This window comes from Felis catus, chromosome A1, assembly GCF_018350175.1.
Source record: "Felis catus isolate Fca126 chromosome A1, F.catus_Fca126_mat1.0, whole genome shotgun sequence".
NCBI classification, from domain to species: Eukaryota; Metazoa; Chordata; class Mammalia; order Carnivora; family Felidae; genus Felis; species Felis catus.
This window is the reverse complement of record NC_058368.1, coordinates 89,209,448-89,228,052: the sequence shown is the minus strand read 5'-3', so window position 1 is coordinate 89,228,052 and position 18,605 is coordinate 89,209,448. Positions and strand designations below refer to the sequence as shown.

The 18,605-nt window shown below is 40.5% G+C and overlaps 1 protein-coding gene across 1 annotated transcript; it reads right to left on the bottom strand.

The window, feature by feature from the left end:
- Window positions 1–2,846: 2,846 nt before the first annotated feature.
- Window positions 2,847–3,797, bottom strand: LOC101093987 (olfactory receptor 56-like). Its single transcript, XM_003980678.2, has one exon. It carries the CDS (start codon window positions 3,795–3,797, stop codon window positions 2,847–2,849), a length of 951 nt encoding a protein of 316 aa, XP_003980727.2.
- Window positions 3,798–18,605: the final 14,808 nt, after the last annotated feature.

The window sequence follows — 18,605 nt, the reverse complement described above, 5'->3', positions numbered from 1 at the left end:
AAAGAATATCCAATGGAAAAAAAACGTTTTCAACAAATAGTTTTGGGAAAACTGGACAGCAACATGTAAAAGAATGAAAGTGGACCACTTTCTTACACCGTACCCAAAAATAAATTTAAAATAGATTAAATACCTAAATGTGAGACAGGAAACCATCAAAATCCTAGAGGAGAACACAGGCAGTAACCTCTTTGATATCGGTGACAGCAACTTCTTTCTAGATATGTCTCCTGAGTCAAGGGAAACAAAAGCAAAAACAAACTATTGGGACTTCATCAAAATACAAAACTTCTGCACAGCAAAGGAAACAATCAGCAAAACTAAAAGACAATCTACAGAATGGGAGATCATATTTCAAATGACATATCTTATAAAGGGTTAGTATCCAAAATACATTTAAAATTAATACAACCCAACACCCCAAAACCAAATAATCCAATTAAAAACTGGGCAGACAAATATACGTTTCTCCAAAGAAGACATCCAAATGGCCAAGAGACACCTGAGAAGATGCTCAACATCACTCATCATCAGGGAAATGCAAACTAAAACTACGATGAGATATCATCTCACACCTGTCAAAATGGCTAAAGGCAACAACACAAGAAACAACAGATGTTGGTGAGGATGTGGAGAAAGGGGAACCCTCCTCCACTGTTGGTGGGAATGCAAACTGGTGCAGCTACTCTGGAAAAACATTAAAGAGTTTCCTCAAAAAGTTAAAAATAGAACTACCTTATGATCCAACAATTACATGACTAGGTATTTAACCAATGAATACAAGAACGCTCTACCCCTATTTTATAGCAGCATTATTTACAATAGCCAAGATACAGAAGCAACCTGTGTCCATCAATTGAGTAATGCATAAAGAAGATACAGTAGAAAATTATTCATCCATAAAAACGAATGAAATCTTTACATTTGCAATAACATGGATAGAGCTAGAGAGCACAATGGTATGTGAAATAATTGGAGAAGACATACCGTATGTTTTACTCATATGTGGAATTTAAGAAACAAAACAAATGAGAAAAGGGGGAAAATGAGAGAAAGAGAGAGAAAGAGAACTCAAAAAAAAAAAAGACTCTTAATGAGAACAAACTGGCGGTTACCAGAGGAGAGGTGGGGCGGACAGGTTAAATACGTGGTGGGTATTACGAAGTGCACTTGTCATGATGAATACAGAATGATGTACGGAAATGTTGAAGCACTATATTGTATGTCTGAAACTAATATGACATTATGTCAACCAAGTAGAATTAAAATAAAAACTTAAAAATATATTTTAAGTTCATATCCACAATATTTTCTTTTCTCAAATATAGGATTATTCAGATTATAATCACTCTTCAGGTCTTTCAATTTAAAACAACTGCAGAGAATGAGGGATTCTACCAAAATGTTATCTTGTTATCTTGTTATTTTGTTATTTTCTTTCTCGAGTGGACATATAAGGAAGGCAAAGGTAGTAGAAAAGTTTTTGCTAGGTCCCACCTAACTCTTTCCATGTTTCTTCCTGTTAAAGAATTTATCACATCCTTACCCCACAGCTGAGTCATTGCTATACGGATATAGGCAATCTCAAGAACATTCCTTCAACCATGAGATGGCCTTCTTCTCAGTTCTTTTCACTTCTCAGTACCTTCCTACTGGGTCAGGGTTGAAATATATGACACAGTAAAACTCACAGGAGCAGAAAATTCTATTAGGGCACAGAACTCTAAAGAGGTTTCCTAGGGCTGTCTTTGAGTTCAGGACAGAGATAGGAATCTGAGAGTCATCTTAGTGGACCTCATGGAGAGGTTGGGCATATGTCAGACCCCTTCTTTTGCTGTCAGGAATTCTGCTCTGCATACCTTCCTCTTCTCTTCTTTGTCCTGCCCACAGTTTAGTGCTATCTTCTGAGTCAACTGTGAAGCCATCCATGGGTGCACCTCCAGCTCCCATCCAACTTTCACTTTATCTTTTTCCCAAAGCTCAAACATTCTGTGTGGAGCAGAGCAGCCAAGTGGCTTTAGCTGAGGAGCACGTGTCCCTTCCACACCTATCCCCACAAGATCGCTCTCCTCATTGACACCACCTGTCTGGGCCTATGGGCATTTGTGTTTGCAACCCCTGCATTAAACTTGTCTTAGGGGTCTTCAGGAAAGACAAGCAACAAAGCTTCTCAGTGCCCACATTGTATTTTGACTGCATGTACATGAACATATTTAGCAAATTTGACTTTAACTTACTAGCATTCCTTCATCTCCATGTGCCATAGGTTAGGTTTCCTGGAATCAGATGGAAACAGGTTTTGCATGCAGGTTTATTGGAGAGTGCTTTGAGGATTGAACTATATAGTGGGGGAAAGGAGTTAAGGAAGCCAAATTGGATACAGGGGGAAGTAGCCTGTGTTGCTTCAGATCTTACAGGGAGCTCTGGAAAAGGGATGGCCCTTCAGAGTCGAACTAAGGCAAGAGGGACCAAACGTTTATATCCTAAATTGGCCAGTCATGGGATTCAGGCAGCCTTCCAAAGAGAAGCACATTGAGCAAGGTGTTTTCTTCAGCTGTTGGTAATTCCTGGCAAGGAAAATAGCTGAAACCTGTTACTTGCTGACTCTGAGATATATGCTTTGTGTCTTCTATTCTTTGTAACCGCATTGACCCAGCCCTCCTTCCACACTATCCACACTCAGCATGGACATGATGAACTGAATTGATGTATTAATCTGATTAACTCTGGTAAAAGAATGACTTTTATTTTCAGTATGGCACATTTGTTTCTCTTCCAATCAAACTACAGAGGCTATTCCAAGTTCCCAGGCCCCAGAACCCCCATCTGCAGGTGCTAATGTCAACCTAGCCCTGACCCCCACCACAGGGACACCTCCTAAGGAGTTTTCTGAGAGCCTCAGACACTTCCTTGTTCCTCAGGCTGTATATGAGTGGATTGAGCATAGGGGTGATCATGGTGTAGAAGGCCGAGACCACCTTGTCCTGCTTGGAGGAGTGGTAGGCCTGGGGTCGCATGTAGGTGATCATAGCAGCCCCATAGAAGAGGGAGACCACTGCCATGTGAGAGGAGCAGGTAGCAAAGGCCTTCTGCCGACCTTCAGCAGAACGCATATGGAGCACAGCCGCCAGGATCTGCAGGTAGGAAGCAGAGATGACAGAGAAGGGCAGGAGCAGCATTAGGATGCAACAGACATAGATCATGGTCTCATAGAGGGAGGTGTCAGCACAGGCCAGCTTCAGTATGGCAGGGACCTCACAGAAGAAGTGATCAACCTCCTGGGAGCCACAGTAGGGGAAGTGCAGGGTGAAGATGGCCTGGATAAGTCCATCCACCAGGCCAAAGAGCCAGGACACTGTCACCATGAGCCAGCAGACACGGCGGCTCATGACCACTGAGTACCTCAGTGGGTTGCTGATGGCTACATAGCGGTCATAGGCCATGAAGGCCAGCAGAAAGCACTCATCCCCCAAGAGAGTGAGGAAGAAGAGGATCTGAAGCCCACAGCCTGTGAAGGAGATGGCGCCATGGCCCAGGAGGAAGTCAGTGGCCATCCGTGGCACAATGGTGGAGATGAGCATGAGATCCATGAGTGACAGCCAGCTGAGGAAGAAGTACATGGGGTTGTGCAGGCGAGAATTGACATTGATGAGGAGGATCATGAGCCCATTTCCAGAGAGGGCCACCAGGAACATGACCATGATGATGGAAAAGAGGAAGAAGTGCAGTGGTGACTGGGTGAAAAGGCCCAGGAGGATGAAGTGGGAGATCAGAGTCTGGTTTCCCACCCAGGCCATTGTTCCTGCAGAGGGACGTGCCAAAGTCTTGCGATCTGGAAGCAGGAGGTGTATGTTTAGTGCCACAATATTGAGACATCAAAACTTTGCCCAATGTGCTGTCCTCTTTAAATGTTACTGGGTTTAGAATAAACTCTTTAAATTTCTTTTTAAAAAGAAAAAGAGTCTCTAACAAAGATACAGGATTTCACTGTGGAAAATAGTATGGAGTTTCCTCAATAGTTAAAAATAGAACTACCATATGATCCAATAATCACATTATTGTGTATTTACCCAAAAATTACATGCACCCATATGTTTTTAGTATCATTATTTATAATAACTAAATTATGGAAGCAGCCCAAGTATTCATTGATTGATAAATAAAGAAGTGATATATACGAAGTGGTTTATATATAAATATTATTCAACCATAAAAAAGAATGAAATCTTGCCCTTTGCAATGACATTGATGGAGCTAGAGAGTATTATGCTAAGTGAAATAAGTCAGAGAAAGACAAAAACCATATGATTTCACTCATGTGGAAATTCAGAAACAAAACAAATGAACGAAGGAAAAAAAGAGAGACAAATTAAGAAACAGACTCTTAACTATAAAGAACAAACTGATGGTTACCAGAGGGGAGGTGGATGTGGGGATGGGTTAAATAGGTGATGGGGATTAAGAAGTGCACTTGTCATGATGAGCACTGGGTGATATATAGAAGTATTGAATCATTACATTGTACACCTGAACATAACAATGTATGTTAAGTATACTGGAATTAAGATACAATTTTTTAAAAACAGGAAAAACTTTTAAGGAAAGAAGCAAGCTGTTGCTAATGACATTGTTTTAACTCCTAGGACTTTCTTCACATGACTGAGAAGCAAATTTAGAGCTATTTATTGCTGAAGTGATCATTGCTTCTGTCTCTGCTAGGAATTGGCTGTTCTTCAGTCTTTATAGTTGCCTCTCCTACAAAGGCCAGCTTCACTTAAGGATTTGCTTTTTCAGGAAAAAGTACTAAAACAACAAGGGCATGTGTCAACTTTGTGAACTGAGCACTTATGCAAAATTTTGAACCTCAGCTTCCTTATCCCAGATAAGGTTAACAGTATTATATAGAGTGATATTAAAGCAATGCCTAGTAGTTTAGAAGTGACAAAAGCTGACATTACTTGACCATTTTTTATGTGCCAGGTCTTACAATCAACACTCTGACACATCCTCACATTTAATCCGCATAACTGCCCTAGAAGATTCATCATTTATCCTCAAGTAGGAAAACTGAGATAGAGAGGGTTTTTATTTTCCAGATGTAAAATCTTAAAGTATTTTCTAAGAAACTTTGTAAATGAGGGGCGCTTAGGTGGCTCAGTCGGTTAAGTGTCCAACTTCAGCTTAGGTCATGATCTCGCAGTCCATGAGTTCAAGCCCCGCATCGGGCTCTGTGCTGACAGCTCAGAGCCTGAAGCCTGCTTTGGATTCATGTCTCCCTCTCTCTCTCTCTCTGCCCCTCTCCTGCTCGCACTGTCTCTCTCTCTCTCAAAAATAAGTAAACATTTAAAAATTAAAAGAAAAGAATACGAGCAAAAACTATACATAAATTACTAAAGGACACAGAGTATGATAACAATAATTACCTTGGAGAAAGGGTTAGAATTGGGTGGGGATTAGGGTCAAAAAAAGGACTCTAGTTTGACCTGCAATATTTCAATTTTTGACAAGAATTTCTTTGTGTATTCCTTGAATGTAAGCGAAGATTGTCATATAAGCAGGTAAGTAATGTATCTGGCATATCTTGTCTTTTTAAGCTTACTTTGTAGCATAATATTTTAAAAAATTGTACAAGAAACAACTAGGAATTTTTCAAGTAAAAGTAAGAAATTGTTGTTAACTTTTTTTTACAGAGAAAGTAACACTGTATACTATTCTTGATGTCACATCTAGGGTGTTGTATGGGATCTCTGTTGTCAGAGCTACCTGGCCATACACACTACAGTCATACACTTAGAGCAGATTTAGAGTCCTGTCCTAGGGCATGACAGTATGCCTCACAGAGTGACAGCACAGAATGCAGTGAGTCATGAATGAAAGGATGAGGAGTTAAAGGGAGAGCAACAGTAACAGTAGACCAAAGGAAGAAGGGAGAGATGAAAGGAGTAATGAGAAAATGTCAAGCTAAAGGAGACAAGATACAGGAGAAAAATACAGAAAATGTTAGACCATCAGAAATGTTATCTCCCAGAAGAGACAAAAAAAAAAAAAAAAAAAAAGAAAAGAAAACAGAGACAATGTAATAGAGGGCAGGGAACATAGACTTAGTGAGAAAGAGAGAACACAGATGCTAAGAAGGAAGGATCAGGGGGAAAGCAAAAACACAAGTGGGATGAGGAACAGAAACAGAGGGAGCACCTAAGTGAAGTGGGAAGCCAGGCATAGGGGCAGAACTCTCCTATTAATGCCACAATGAGCTCTCTGACTTCTGGGACTCTGGGGGCTGTGAGAGCCCAGCATCACGGACTTTTTCATCCTGTTGGGAAAGTGGAGCAGACCACTTTGCAACCTTTCTGCCTCTCTTTGAAGTCCTTCCCCATCAAAGTCTTCTCATAGCAGCTCCTGGCCCTTCAGGCAGAAACAGGTGCTTCCAATATGAGCAGAGTCAATAGTCATGGCCTGACACTTCCTAGTCTCCTCCACTGAGATGCAAATTTCTCCCTGTAAAGTCTTACCAAGAGGCCATAATACATATTGTTTCAGTTGGGCAATGTTGGGGATATTTAATAGTAAGAAGGCAGTCCTGCACCCCTTAGATCAGACATGTCAAAGCCCTACGCTGTGTGTAAGAGACTCATAAAGAGGTTCACTGGGAATTGTGTTGGGGAGATCTGCATCAGAAAGTAGTCAGATTCATGACACAGCTATGAAATGAAAGGAAACTGCAGGTAGGACAGGGAGCAAAAACACCAAAGCATGTTTGTAAAAATAGCAGAGCACTGAGTTCCTTCAAGAAGAAGGGGTATAGGAGAAAATATCCAAACAGAAAAATATATACAAGGTGTGGAGGAGCAGCAAGCAGAAACTTTTTCCCAAGGGTTAGAAATATAGGCATTTGTACATGGGTCAGCAGGAGACGACTTCAACACTCTCATCCAAATCTAATAGCCAGATGTCATCAGGAAAATATAGCTTTCCCAGTGCCCTAGAGGGAGCCATTGTCACATCCTCTCTAGACTTGCAAAGACAAAACAGTCCCCACCCTTCCTAAAACCTGTTGGAAGACCCTGAGGAATTCACTTCCTCTATTGCGTGACAGTCTCCCAAGCAGTAATACGACAGGTTAGATGAAACAACCCTCAGGTCATCTCTAGTTCTACCCACAGAATAAAGAATTAGGAGGCAAAAAAAAAAAAAATCAAGAAACAAATTCTAACTACACAAGAGGTCTCTACTTCAAGAGAAGTAGTAAGCAGGTGAATGACAAAGGTAGTGGTGGGGTGAACAAACATTTTAAGCATTTGGTAACAGAAAGAGGAAATACAAGACACATAGAGGAAGAATATTACCTTGAAATGATGTAATTAATGACGCCAGGAAGGATCTGGGAGTGAGGAGGGCAGATCAGGAGTCTGGAGCCCTATGTCCTTGGAAAACAGACTTCACCAAGGGATGGCTGCCCTAATCAGTTGGGTCTGCAGCAGGATCTCTCCCTGGAAGCCAGGGGACCTCCATGTCCTTGGAAGGAAATGGAACTAAAATTGAAGCAGAAGGGAGTTAAGGTAGAGAAGAAAATTTCCAGAAGAAAGACTTGTGTGGTCAGAACTCCTCTAGAATCTCTTCCTATTCTGAGAAAATGAAGTTAACTGAGGTGCTTGGGCCACTCTCCATCCACAGGAAGGAAATGCCTGATGCCTTCTAGAGGGCTGTGGAAAAGTTTTGAAAAAAATGCGTTAAGACTGGTAAAAATGGGAATAAAATGCGTTCTGAAAGAAAGAATACAAAAAAATATAGAAGACTAAGCTTCATGCTAAAACCCTGGCAGAATTTTTGGCGTTAAGAAAAAGATTTCCAGAACAATTATAATACAGAGAGATCATATAACCCTCATCCATAGGAGCAGGAGGGAGAGGTCTGGACCAGGATGGGAAGAGACAATGGGGACTAGCAAGGAGCCTCTCACCTTTGCAAGAGACCCTTTGTTGGGCCAGGTCGAGTGCCAAGCTAATAGGTTTTATTCCCTCACTCCTCACTACTACCCATTGTTCTCCCCTTTTCTGTGACTAAGAAAAATTGCTTCTATTTTCACAAATCCTTGGAGATTCATCTTCTGTCATATCTCTGTCCCTAGTGTCTGGCAATTAAACTTCACAAGGAAGGGAGCTTCCTGCAAAGTTCTCTGCTCATCTCAGCTACACCAACAAAGAAAATCTCTCCCAGGAGAAGGAGGAGAGGAAAATTGGGGAAGGTTTTCTACGGGTCAACCTAATTGGCTCTTCTTCCATTCCAAAAGGGAATGGAAAACATTGGCTTTTGTTCTGTGTTATGTCCCACTTTTAAAATGTCCACTAAATACTGTATGTAAGCAAAGGGCATTTTCCAGAGATTTCCAGAGTGTCACTCCTCTACATTTTTCTGCCTCCTCCCAATACCTCAGCCTAATGATAAGGCAATCATCAAAGATCACATTGACTCTTCTGATCTCAGAGCTCAATTACACTGGAATTCAAAGAAGTCAAGGATTCAACAAACACTCTGCTAAGAGTTCATCTGTCCCTGACACTGACCACCTCCTACTACTCTCCTGTCAGCTCCTACCCACTTGACTTCTACTAAGAAATTCACACAAATAAAGGTAGCATAGCACAGACACTTGACCTTGAAGTCAGACAGAGCTGGGTGGGAATCTTATGTAGACTTGACCTTGGGCAAGGGACTAATCTGAACCCCAGTTTCCTCATGTGTAACCAGAATGATGATATTTACTACAAAATATTTGTTGTGAGCATTAAATTGAATAAAATATCTAAAGTGTTCTCCCTATTTCAGGTTCTAAGAATTGTAGTTACTAGTGTCACTGCCCTCCCATCTCTCTAAAGCTCAAAAGCAGATACAAAAAAAAGACTTTACAAAAATAGATAAAGCTCACTAAACAAATAACTAAAGCCTAAAGACTGATTAATTAATTAATAAATTAATTAACTATATATAAAGCAAAAAAAACATTCTAAGAAGGGGGAAATCTGATTTATAAGATTATCGCATAATATTCAAAATGTTCAGGGTTTTGTGAAAAACTATAAAGCACAAAGGGGAATTAAAAAGTGTAAGAAAAAAGTCAACAGTTAATTATAGGTCAATTCAGGGTATCAGGTGTAAGAAGCAAAAGAAAAAATAAGTATATGGCAATGAGAAAGAATGAAATCTTGCCATTTGCAGCAATGTGGATGGAACTGGAGAGTATTATGCTAAGTGAAGTAAGTCAGTCAGAGAAAGACAGATATATGTTTTCACTCATATGTGGAACTTAAGAGACTTAACAGAAGAAGGGAAGGGAAAAAAATAGTTACAGAGAGGGAGGGAAGCAACCAGTAAGAGACTCCTAAATACATAGAACAAACTGAGGGTTGATTGGGGAGGAGTGTGGGGGAGAGGGCGAAATGGGTGATGGGCATTGAGGAGGGCAATTGGGATGAGCACTGGGTGTTGTGTGTAATCAATGAATCATGGGAACCTACCCCCAAAACCAAGAGCACACTGTATACACTGTATGTTAGCCAGCTTGACAATAAATTATATTTAAAAAAGGAAGTAAGTATAATGAATACAGCCTAAGAGAACTGTGGGATACTATCAAGTATAGCAACATAGGTATCTGAAAATTTAAGAAAGACACAACAGGTTCAATAAGGATATTTTAAAAGATAATAGTTGCTCTCAAAGAAGTGCTGAAGCCAAAGGATTTTGAACCCCAGAGTCTGGGAGGAAAAGAGACTGAATCTACCAGGAAGAAAATGGGACAACTTGAGAAAAGATTGGTGGGTGATTGCGAACTGGGGGAGATAAAAACAGGCCACATAGGCATGGAGGGGAGGGATCCCCTTCTGTGGAGAGACAAAGGAAAGAGAAAGAGCAGCTTGGGAAGTGTAGGACCGTATCTGGACAGGAGAAAGACCTCGGACTGGGACTGAGAGGGATCCTATCTCTAACTGCAGGGCTTTCTTTGGACTGGGGCTGGCTCCCTGTTCATGCATCTGGGGAAGACAGGAGCCTGCCCTGGGTTGGGTGCTAGGTCAGGGGCGCAGTCCACAGTGAGAAAAAGCAGTCCCCTCCCTGGAGGGCTGGGCGATAGTACAAAGCCTCCACCACCCCCAGGCTCAGTGGCTGGGCCAAGGGCTCATTCCACAGTAGGAGAAAGTGGCCCTCTCCCTGGAGTGCTGTGGGACAGAACAAAGCCTGCCTGCGTCCACCACCCTGGGGCTCAGTGGCTGGTTGAGGGTGCAGTCTGCAGTAAAAAAAAGTGATCCCCTCCCTGGAAGGCAGAGGAACAGAACAAAGCCTGCCTGTGTCCAACACCCCCAGGCTCAGTGACCAGGTCAAGGGTGAAGTCTGCAGTAGGAGAAGGTGGCCCCCTCTCTGGAGTGCTGTGGGAAAAGAGAAAGCCTGCCTGCGTCTGTCACCCCCAGGGCTCAGTGGGGAGGTGGGCAGGGCAGTCCACAGTAGGAGAAGGCAGTCCTCCCTGAAGGGTAGCAGCATGGACAAAGCCAGCCAGGACCACATACTGGACCATACTGAGAGGCACTTCCCCAGTGCCAGAGTGCATGGAGCAGGACTTTGAATCCTAGCCAAGCACAGGGTCAGGGGAATTGGCAGAGAAGGACCATGCCATCTGTGCCTGAGGCACAGTGAGGATGACTCAAATAGAGTCCACTGAGTCCAGGTCTGGGTCTGGTCCATGGAGAAGAGACTGGGGGATCGCCATTCCCCACCCCTCCGACCAAGGCAGGGCCTCTGGTATCAGTCCCAGGGCCCATAATGAAGGTGAGACCAGACTACACAAAACCACACCCCTCCACACCTGGTAACTGCATATCTACTGGAGCTGAATAGACCCTGCTTAACCTCTAGACCAGCGCTGCAGCATTGCCTGGATTAACTCTGGGTCAATTCTGGATATATAGATATATTCTCTCCATTTCTCCTCCTTATCTTTTCCATCTTCTAGGTGGGTTACTCTGGTTATTGGTTTGTTTAAACAGACATATTGAATCAATTCTCTTCATACATGTTCTACACCTCCTTCTTTACTTTCCTTCCTCTCTCTGGAATAACCAAGCCATATAGTTTTGGGTAACTTTATTTTCTTTTCTTTATCCATGCCTCCTTCTTTATTTTCTTTTCTCTCTCTCTCTCACTTCTCTCTCTGGATTAAGCCTTTCAGTCTCTCTGCCTAGTCAATGTTTATTTTTTCTTCTTCCACGTTCCTGTCATTCCTCTCTTTGTATGTACTCTTCCATCAGCACCACCTCCACCCTGTTCTTTACCTGTAGTCAGTGTTTTTTGTTTTTAGTTTTCAGCTTTTCTTTTTTTAATTTTATTTTTTATTTTTTAAAATTTACATCCAAATTAACATATAGTGAAACAATGATTTCAGGAGTAGATTCCTTAATGCCCCTTACCCATTTAGCCCATCCCCCCTCCCACAACCCCTCCAGCAACCCTCAGTTTGTTCTCCATATTTATGAGTCTTTTCTGTTTTGTCCCCTCTCTGTTTTCATATTATTTTTGTTTCCCTTCCCTTATGTTTATCTGTTTTGTCTCTTAAAGTCCTCATATGAGTGAGTCATAGTTTTTTGCTTTTCTTAATTTTTTTTTGTTTTCTTTGGGTGCTTGTGTGTTTTTGTCTGCTTGTTTTACTTTACAGAGCTACTCCAAGGAACAAATCAAAGCACACCTGGTGTTGGGTCTAAAATATCACTATGAGTAGGGAAATAAAATAACCAAAATCACAACAGAGAGCAAATAACACTCTCCAAAAGAAACTCTTGAAGGGCCAGGCCCTGGTCAGTATATGACACCCCTTTAATATAGCAGTGCTCAAAGGGGCAGAGCACACAAGTTTTAAAACTCATAAGGGACAGAAAACTAGAAAATTATGAAATGGAAGAATTCTCAAAAAAAAATTCCAGGAAGCTAACTAATTGATCAAAACTGATTTAAGCAATGTAACTGAACAGGAATTTAGAGTAATAGCCATAAAATTAACTGCTGGGTTTGAAAAAAGCATAGAGGAGAGCAGAGAACTATTGCTACAGACAAGAAGGGACTAAACAATAGTCATCATTAATTTTAAAAAGCTATAAATGAGGTACAAAATAAAGTGAAGGGAGCAACAGCACGGATTGAACAGGCAGAGGGGAGAATAGGTGAGTTACAAGACAAAATTATGGAAAAAGAGGAAGCTGAGAAAAAGAGAGATAAAAAAATTCAGGAGTATGAGGGGAGAATTAGAGAACTAAGTGATGCAAACAAAGGGAACAATATCTGTATCATAGGAATTACAGAAGAAGAAGAGAGAGAGAAAGGGGCTGAAGGTGCACTTGAACAAATCATAGCTGAGAACTTCCCCGATCTGGGAAAAGAAACAGACATTCAAGTCCAACAGGCACAGAGAACTCCCTTCAGATGTAACTTGAATCGATCATCTGCACAACATATCACGGTGAAACTGGCAAAATACAAGAATAAAGAGAATTCTGAAAGCAGCTAGGAATAAACGGGCCTTAACATACAAAGGTAGATACATAAGGGTAGTAGCAGTTCTATCTACTGAAATTTGGCAGGCCAGAAAGGAATGGTAGGAAATCTTCAATGTAATGAACAGAAAAAAAATGCATCCAATAATCCTTTATCCAGCAAGCCTGTCACTCAGAATAGAAGGAGAGATGCAGGTGTTCCCAAACAAAAACTGAAGGATTTCAAGACCACTAAACGAGCCCTATAAGAGGTCCTAAGGGGGATACTGTGAGTGAATATTGCAAGGAGAACAAAATACCAGAGAAATCACTATAAGCATGAAACCCACAGATAACACAATGACTCTAAACCCATATCTTTTAATAATAACACTGAATGTAAATGAACTAAGTGCTCCAAGCAGAAGACATAGGGTATCAGAATAGGTTTTAAAAAAAGACCCATTTATTTGCTGTCTATGAGAGACTCATTTTATACCTGAAGACACCTTCAGATTGAAAGTGAGGGGATGGAGAACTATCATGCCACTGGAATTCAAAAGAAAGCTGGGGTAGCCATACTTGTATCAGACAAACTAGACTTTAAATTAAAGGCTGTAACAAGAGATGAAGAAGGGCATTATATAATAATTACAGGGTCTATCCATCAGGAAGAGCTAACAATTGTTAATGTCTATGTGCCAAATACGGGAGCCCCCAAATATATAAAACAATTAATCACAAACATCAGCAACCCTACTGATATGAATGGGGTAATTGCAGGGGACTTTAATACTCCACTTACAACAATGGATAGATCATCTAGACACAGGATCAATAAAGAAACAAGGGCCCTGAATGATACATTGGACCAGATGGACTTGACAGATATATTTAGAACTCTGCATCCCAAAGCAGCAGAATATACTTCTTCTTGAGTGGACATGGACATTCTCCAAGATAGGTCACATAATGGGTCACAAACCAGCCCTCCATAAATATAAAAGAATTGAGATCATACCATGCACACTTTCAGATCACAATGCTGTGAAACTTGAAATCAACCACAGGAAAAAGTCTGGAAAGCCTCCAAGAGCATGGAGGTTAAAAACATCATACGATGAAACAAATGGGTCAGCCAGGCAATTAGGGAAGTATTAAAAAATATATGGAAACAAATGAAAATGAAAATACAACAATCCAAACGCTTTGGGATGCAGCAAAGGCAGTCCTGAGAGGAAAATACATTGCAATCCAGGCCTATCTCAAGAAACAAGAAAAATCCCAAATACAAAATCTAACAGCACACCTAAAGGAACTGGAAGCAGAACAGCAAAGACACCCCAAACCCAGCAGAAGAAAGCATATAATGAAGATCAGAGCAAAAATAAACACTATACAATTTAAAAACAAAAACAAAAAACAGTAGAGCAGACCAATGAAACCAAGAGTTGGTTTTTTGAAAAACTAAACAAAATTGGAACACCTGGGTGGCTCAGTCGGTTAAGCCTCTGACTTCAGCTCAGGTCATGATGTCACAGTTCATGAGTTCGAGCCCTGCATCAGGCTCTGTGCTGACAGCTCAGAGCCTGGAGCCTGCTTCAGTTCCTGTGTCTCTCTCTCTCTCTCTCTCTCTCTCTCTCTCTCTCTCTCTCTCTCTCAAAAATAAATAGACATTAAAAAATTTTTAAGTAAAAAAAATAAACAAAATTGATACACCTCTGGTCAGTCTTCTCCAAAAGAAAAGAGAGAGGACCCAAATAGATAAAGTTTGGATAAAAATGGATTTATCACAACCAATCCCTGAGAAATACAAGCAATTATCAGGGAATACTGTGAGAAATTATATGCCAACAAACTGGACAACCTGGAAGAAATGGACAGATTCCTAAACACCCACACACTACCAAAACTCAAACAGGAAGAAATAGAAAATTTTAACAGACCCATAACTAGTGAAGAAATTGAATCAGTTATCAAAAATCTCCCAACAAATAAGAGTCCTGGGCCAGATGTCGTCCCTGGGGAATTCTACCAGACATTTAAAGCAGAGTTAATACCTATCCTTCTCAAGCTGTTCTAAAAAATAGAAAGGGAAGGAAAACTTCCAGACTCATTTTATGAAGCCAGCATTACTTTGATTCCCAAACCAGACAAAGGCCCAGCAAAAAAGAGAACTACAGGCCAATATCCCTGATGAATATGGAAGCAAAAATTCTCAATAAGATACTAGCGAATCGAATTCAACAGCATATAAAAAGAATTATTCACCATGATCAAGTGGGATTCACTCCTTGGCTGCAGGGCTAGTTCAACATTCACAAATCAATCACTGTGATACATCACATTAATAACAGATAGGATAAGAACCATATAATACTGTCACTAGATGCAGAAAAAGCATTGACAAAATACAGCGTCCTTTCTTAATAAAATCCCTTGAGAAAGCTGGAACATACAGAAACCTCATAGAAGTGATTTATGAAAATCCCACAGCTAATATCATCCTCAATGGGGAAAAAGTGAGAGCTTTCCCCCTGAGACATGGAGCACGATAGGGATGTCCACTCTTGCCACTGTTGTTTAACATAGTTTCGGAAGTTCTAGCATCAGAAATAAGACAACAAAATGAAATCAAAGGCATCAAAATTGGCAAAGATTAAGTCAAAGTTTCACTTTTTGCAGATGACATGATACTCTACATGGAAAACCCGACAGACTCCACCAAAAGTCTGCTAGAACTGCTACATGAATTCAGCAGTCGCAGGATACAAAATTAATGTACAGAAATCAGTTGCATTCTTATACACCAATAATGAAGCAATAGAAACAGAAATAAAGAAACTGATCCCATTCACAATCGCACCAAGAATCATAAAATACCTAGGAATAAACCTAACCCAAGATGTAAAAGATCTGTATGCTGAAAACTATAGAAAGCTTATGAAGAAAATTGAAGAAGATATAAAGAAATGGAAAAACATTCTGTGCTCATGGATTGGAAGAATAAATATTATTAAAATATCAATGCTACACAAAGCTATCTATACATTCAATGCAATCCTAATCAGAATTGCACCAGCATTCTTCTCGAAGCTAGAACAAGCAATCCTAAAATCTGTATGGAACCACAAAGATCCCAAATAGCCAAAGTAATTTTGAGGAAGACCAAAGCAGGAGGCATCACAATCCCAGACTTTAGCCTCTACTACAAAGCTGTAATCATCGAGACAGCATGGTATTGACACAAAAACAGACACATAGACCAATGGAATAGAGACTCCAGAATTGCACCCACAAAAGTATGGCCAACTAATCTTTGACAAAGCAGGAAAGAATATCCGATGGAAAAAAGTCTCTTTCACAAATGGTGCTTGGAGAACTGGACAGCAACATGCAGAAGGATGAAACTAGACCACTTTCTTACACCATTCACAAAAATAAACTCAAAATGGATGAAGGACCTGAATATGAGACAGGAAACCATCAAAACCCTAGAGGAGAAAGCTGGAAAAACCTCTCTGACCTCACCGCAGCAATTTCTTATTTGACACATCCCCAAAGGCAAGGGAATTAAAAGCAAAAATGAACTATTGGGACCTCATGAAGATAAAAAACATCTGCACAGCAAAGGAAACAATCAACAAAACTAAAAGGCAACCAACGGAATGGGAAAAGTTATTTGCAAATGACATATTGTACAAAGGGCTAGTATCCAAAATCTATAAAGAACTCACCAGACTCCACCCCTGAAAAACAAATAGTCCAGTGAAGAAATGGGCAGAAAACGTGAATAGACACTTTTCCAAAGAAGACATCCAGATGGCCAACAGACACATATAATGATGCTCAACGTCGCTCCTCATCAGGGAAATACAAATCAAAACCACACTGAGATACCACCTCACGCCAGTCAGAGTGGCCAAAATGAACAAATCAGGAGACTATAGATGCTGGCGAGGATGTGGAGAAACAGGAACCCTCTTGAACTGTTGGTGGGAATGCAAACTGGTGCAGCTTCTCTGGAAAACAGTGTGGAGGTTCCTCAAAAAATTAAAAATAAAACTACCCTATGAAGATACAAAGAAATGGAAAATGCTATTGCTGGGAATCTACCCAGTGGATATAGGAATGCTGATGCATAGGGGGATTTGTACCCCAAATTTATATCAGCACTTTCAACAATAGCTAAATTATGGAAAGAGCCTAAATGTCCATCAACTGATGAGTAGATAAAGAAGATGTGGTACAGTGAAGTACTACTTGACAATGAGAAAGAATGAAATTTGGCCATTCGTAGCAACGTGGATGGAACGGGAGGGTATTATACCAAGTGAAAGAAACCAGGCAGAGAAAGACAGATACCATATGTTTTCACTAATATGTGGATCTTGAGAAACTTAACAGAAGATCATGGGGGAGGGGAAGGAGAAAAAAAAAGTTACAGAGATGGAGGGAGGCAAATCATTAGAGACTCTTAAGGACTGAGAACAAACTAAGGGTAGATGGGGGGTTTTGGAGAGGCAAGAATGGGTGGTGGGCAGGGAGGAAGGCACTTGTTGGGATGAGCACTGGGTGTTGTATGGAAACCAATTGACAATAAATTGTATTTTAAAAAAAGAATAATCTAACCAATTACCATTTTATGTCACTGGAACAAAAAACTTCTATACATGATTCAAAAGCCATGTGCAAAATAACATAGAAGAAATAAAAATGATTTTTTGAAATTAATTTAATCTTTAAAGATAAACACTGTTACAAAACTATTTTAAGGTTATGACATACTTGTTTAATTGAAATGTTATAAATAAAAATTGTATCTTAGAAAAAAAAGAGAAAAGAAGGAAATGAGGAAAGACCTGAACAAAATCATAAATGAGAGAAGAGAAATAACAACCAAAACATAAAAATACAATTATAAGAGAATATTGTGAAAAACTATATGTAAACAAATTGGACAACCTGAAATAAATGGATCCCTAGAAACATATAAACTACCCAATTGAAACAGGAAAAAATAGAAAACTTGAACAACTGATAGCCAGCAAAGAAATTGAATAAGTAATCTAAAAATTTCCAAAAAGAAAACGTTTAGTATCAGATGGCTTCACAGATAAATTCTACGAAACCTTTAAAGAAGAGTTTATACTTTCTTCTCAAACCATTCCAAAAAATCAAAAAGGAAGCAAAACTTCCAAATTCATTTTACAAGGCCAGAATTACTCTGATACCAAAAACCAGATAAAGATCCACTAAAAAAGAGAACTATGGGCCAATATCTCATAAAATAATAGCAAACTGAAAATTTATCAATAAAATACTAGTGAACCAAATCTAACAATACATTAAAAAAAATAACTCACTACAATGAGGTTGGATTTATTCCTGTGTTGCAAGGATGGTTCATTTTTGCAAATCAATGTGATACATCACATTAATAAAAACAATATGACCATTTCAAAAAATCCAGGGAAAGAATTTGACCAAATACCACACCCATTCATGATAAAAAACGAAGTAGGTTTATACGGAACATACCTCAACATAACAAAGGCCATCCTTGGACTCTAGGAATATGGTGGCGTGGAGGATGCTGGGCTCACCGCATCCTGCTGATCACTTAGATTCCACCCACACCTGCCTAAATAACCCAGAAAACCACCAGAAGACTAGCAGAGCAGATTCTCTGGAGCCAAGCATAGACAAGAAGCCCACAGAAGAGGGTAGGAAGGGCAGAGAGGCGGTGCACACTACACGGACTGGTAGGAGGGAGCCGGGACAGAGAGGCAGCCTTCCTGGCAAGGCAGAGCTCCCAGACATCTAGCTTGCAAAAGCAGAGAGGCCAGACTCCGTGAGTTCTGACAGCCAGCAGGACATAACATCTAGAATGTTAAAAGTCAACAGCTCTGCTCTCTCAGAGTGATGAGGGCCAGAGGACACAGGGAGGGAGAGTTGTTGAGCCCCAGAAGACAGAGCTCAGCTCCCTGGGGGAACAAAGGCACTGGCAAGCACCATATCCCTCTCCCATCCCCACTGAAATTCCAAAGGGAACCAGTTCCCATCACTATCTAACTTGTTTGCACCGGGCAA

Bases quoted from the DNA above. Each gene is read 5' to 3' on its own strand.
- LOC101093987 (XM_003980678.2), bottom strand. From the start codon at position 3,797: ATGGCCTGGGTGGGAAACCAGACTCTGATCTCCCACTTCATCCTCCTG.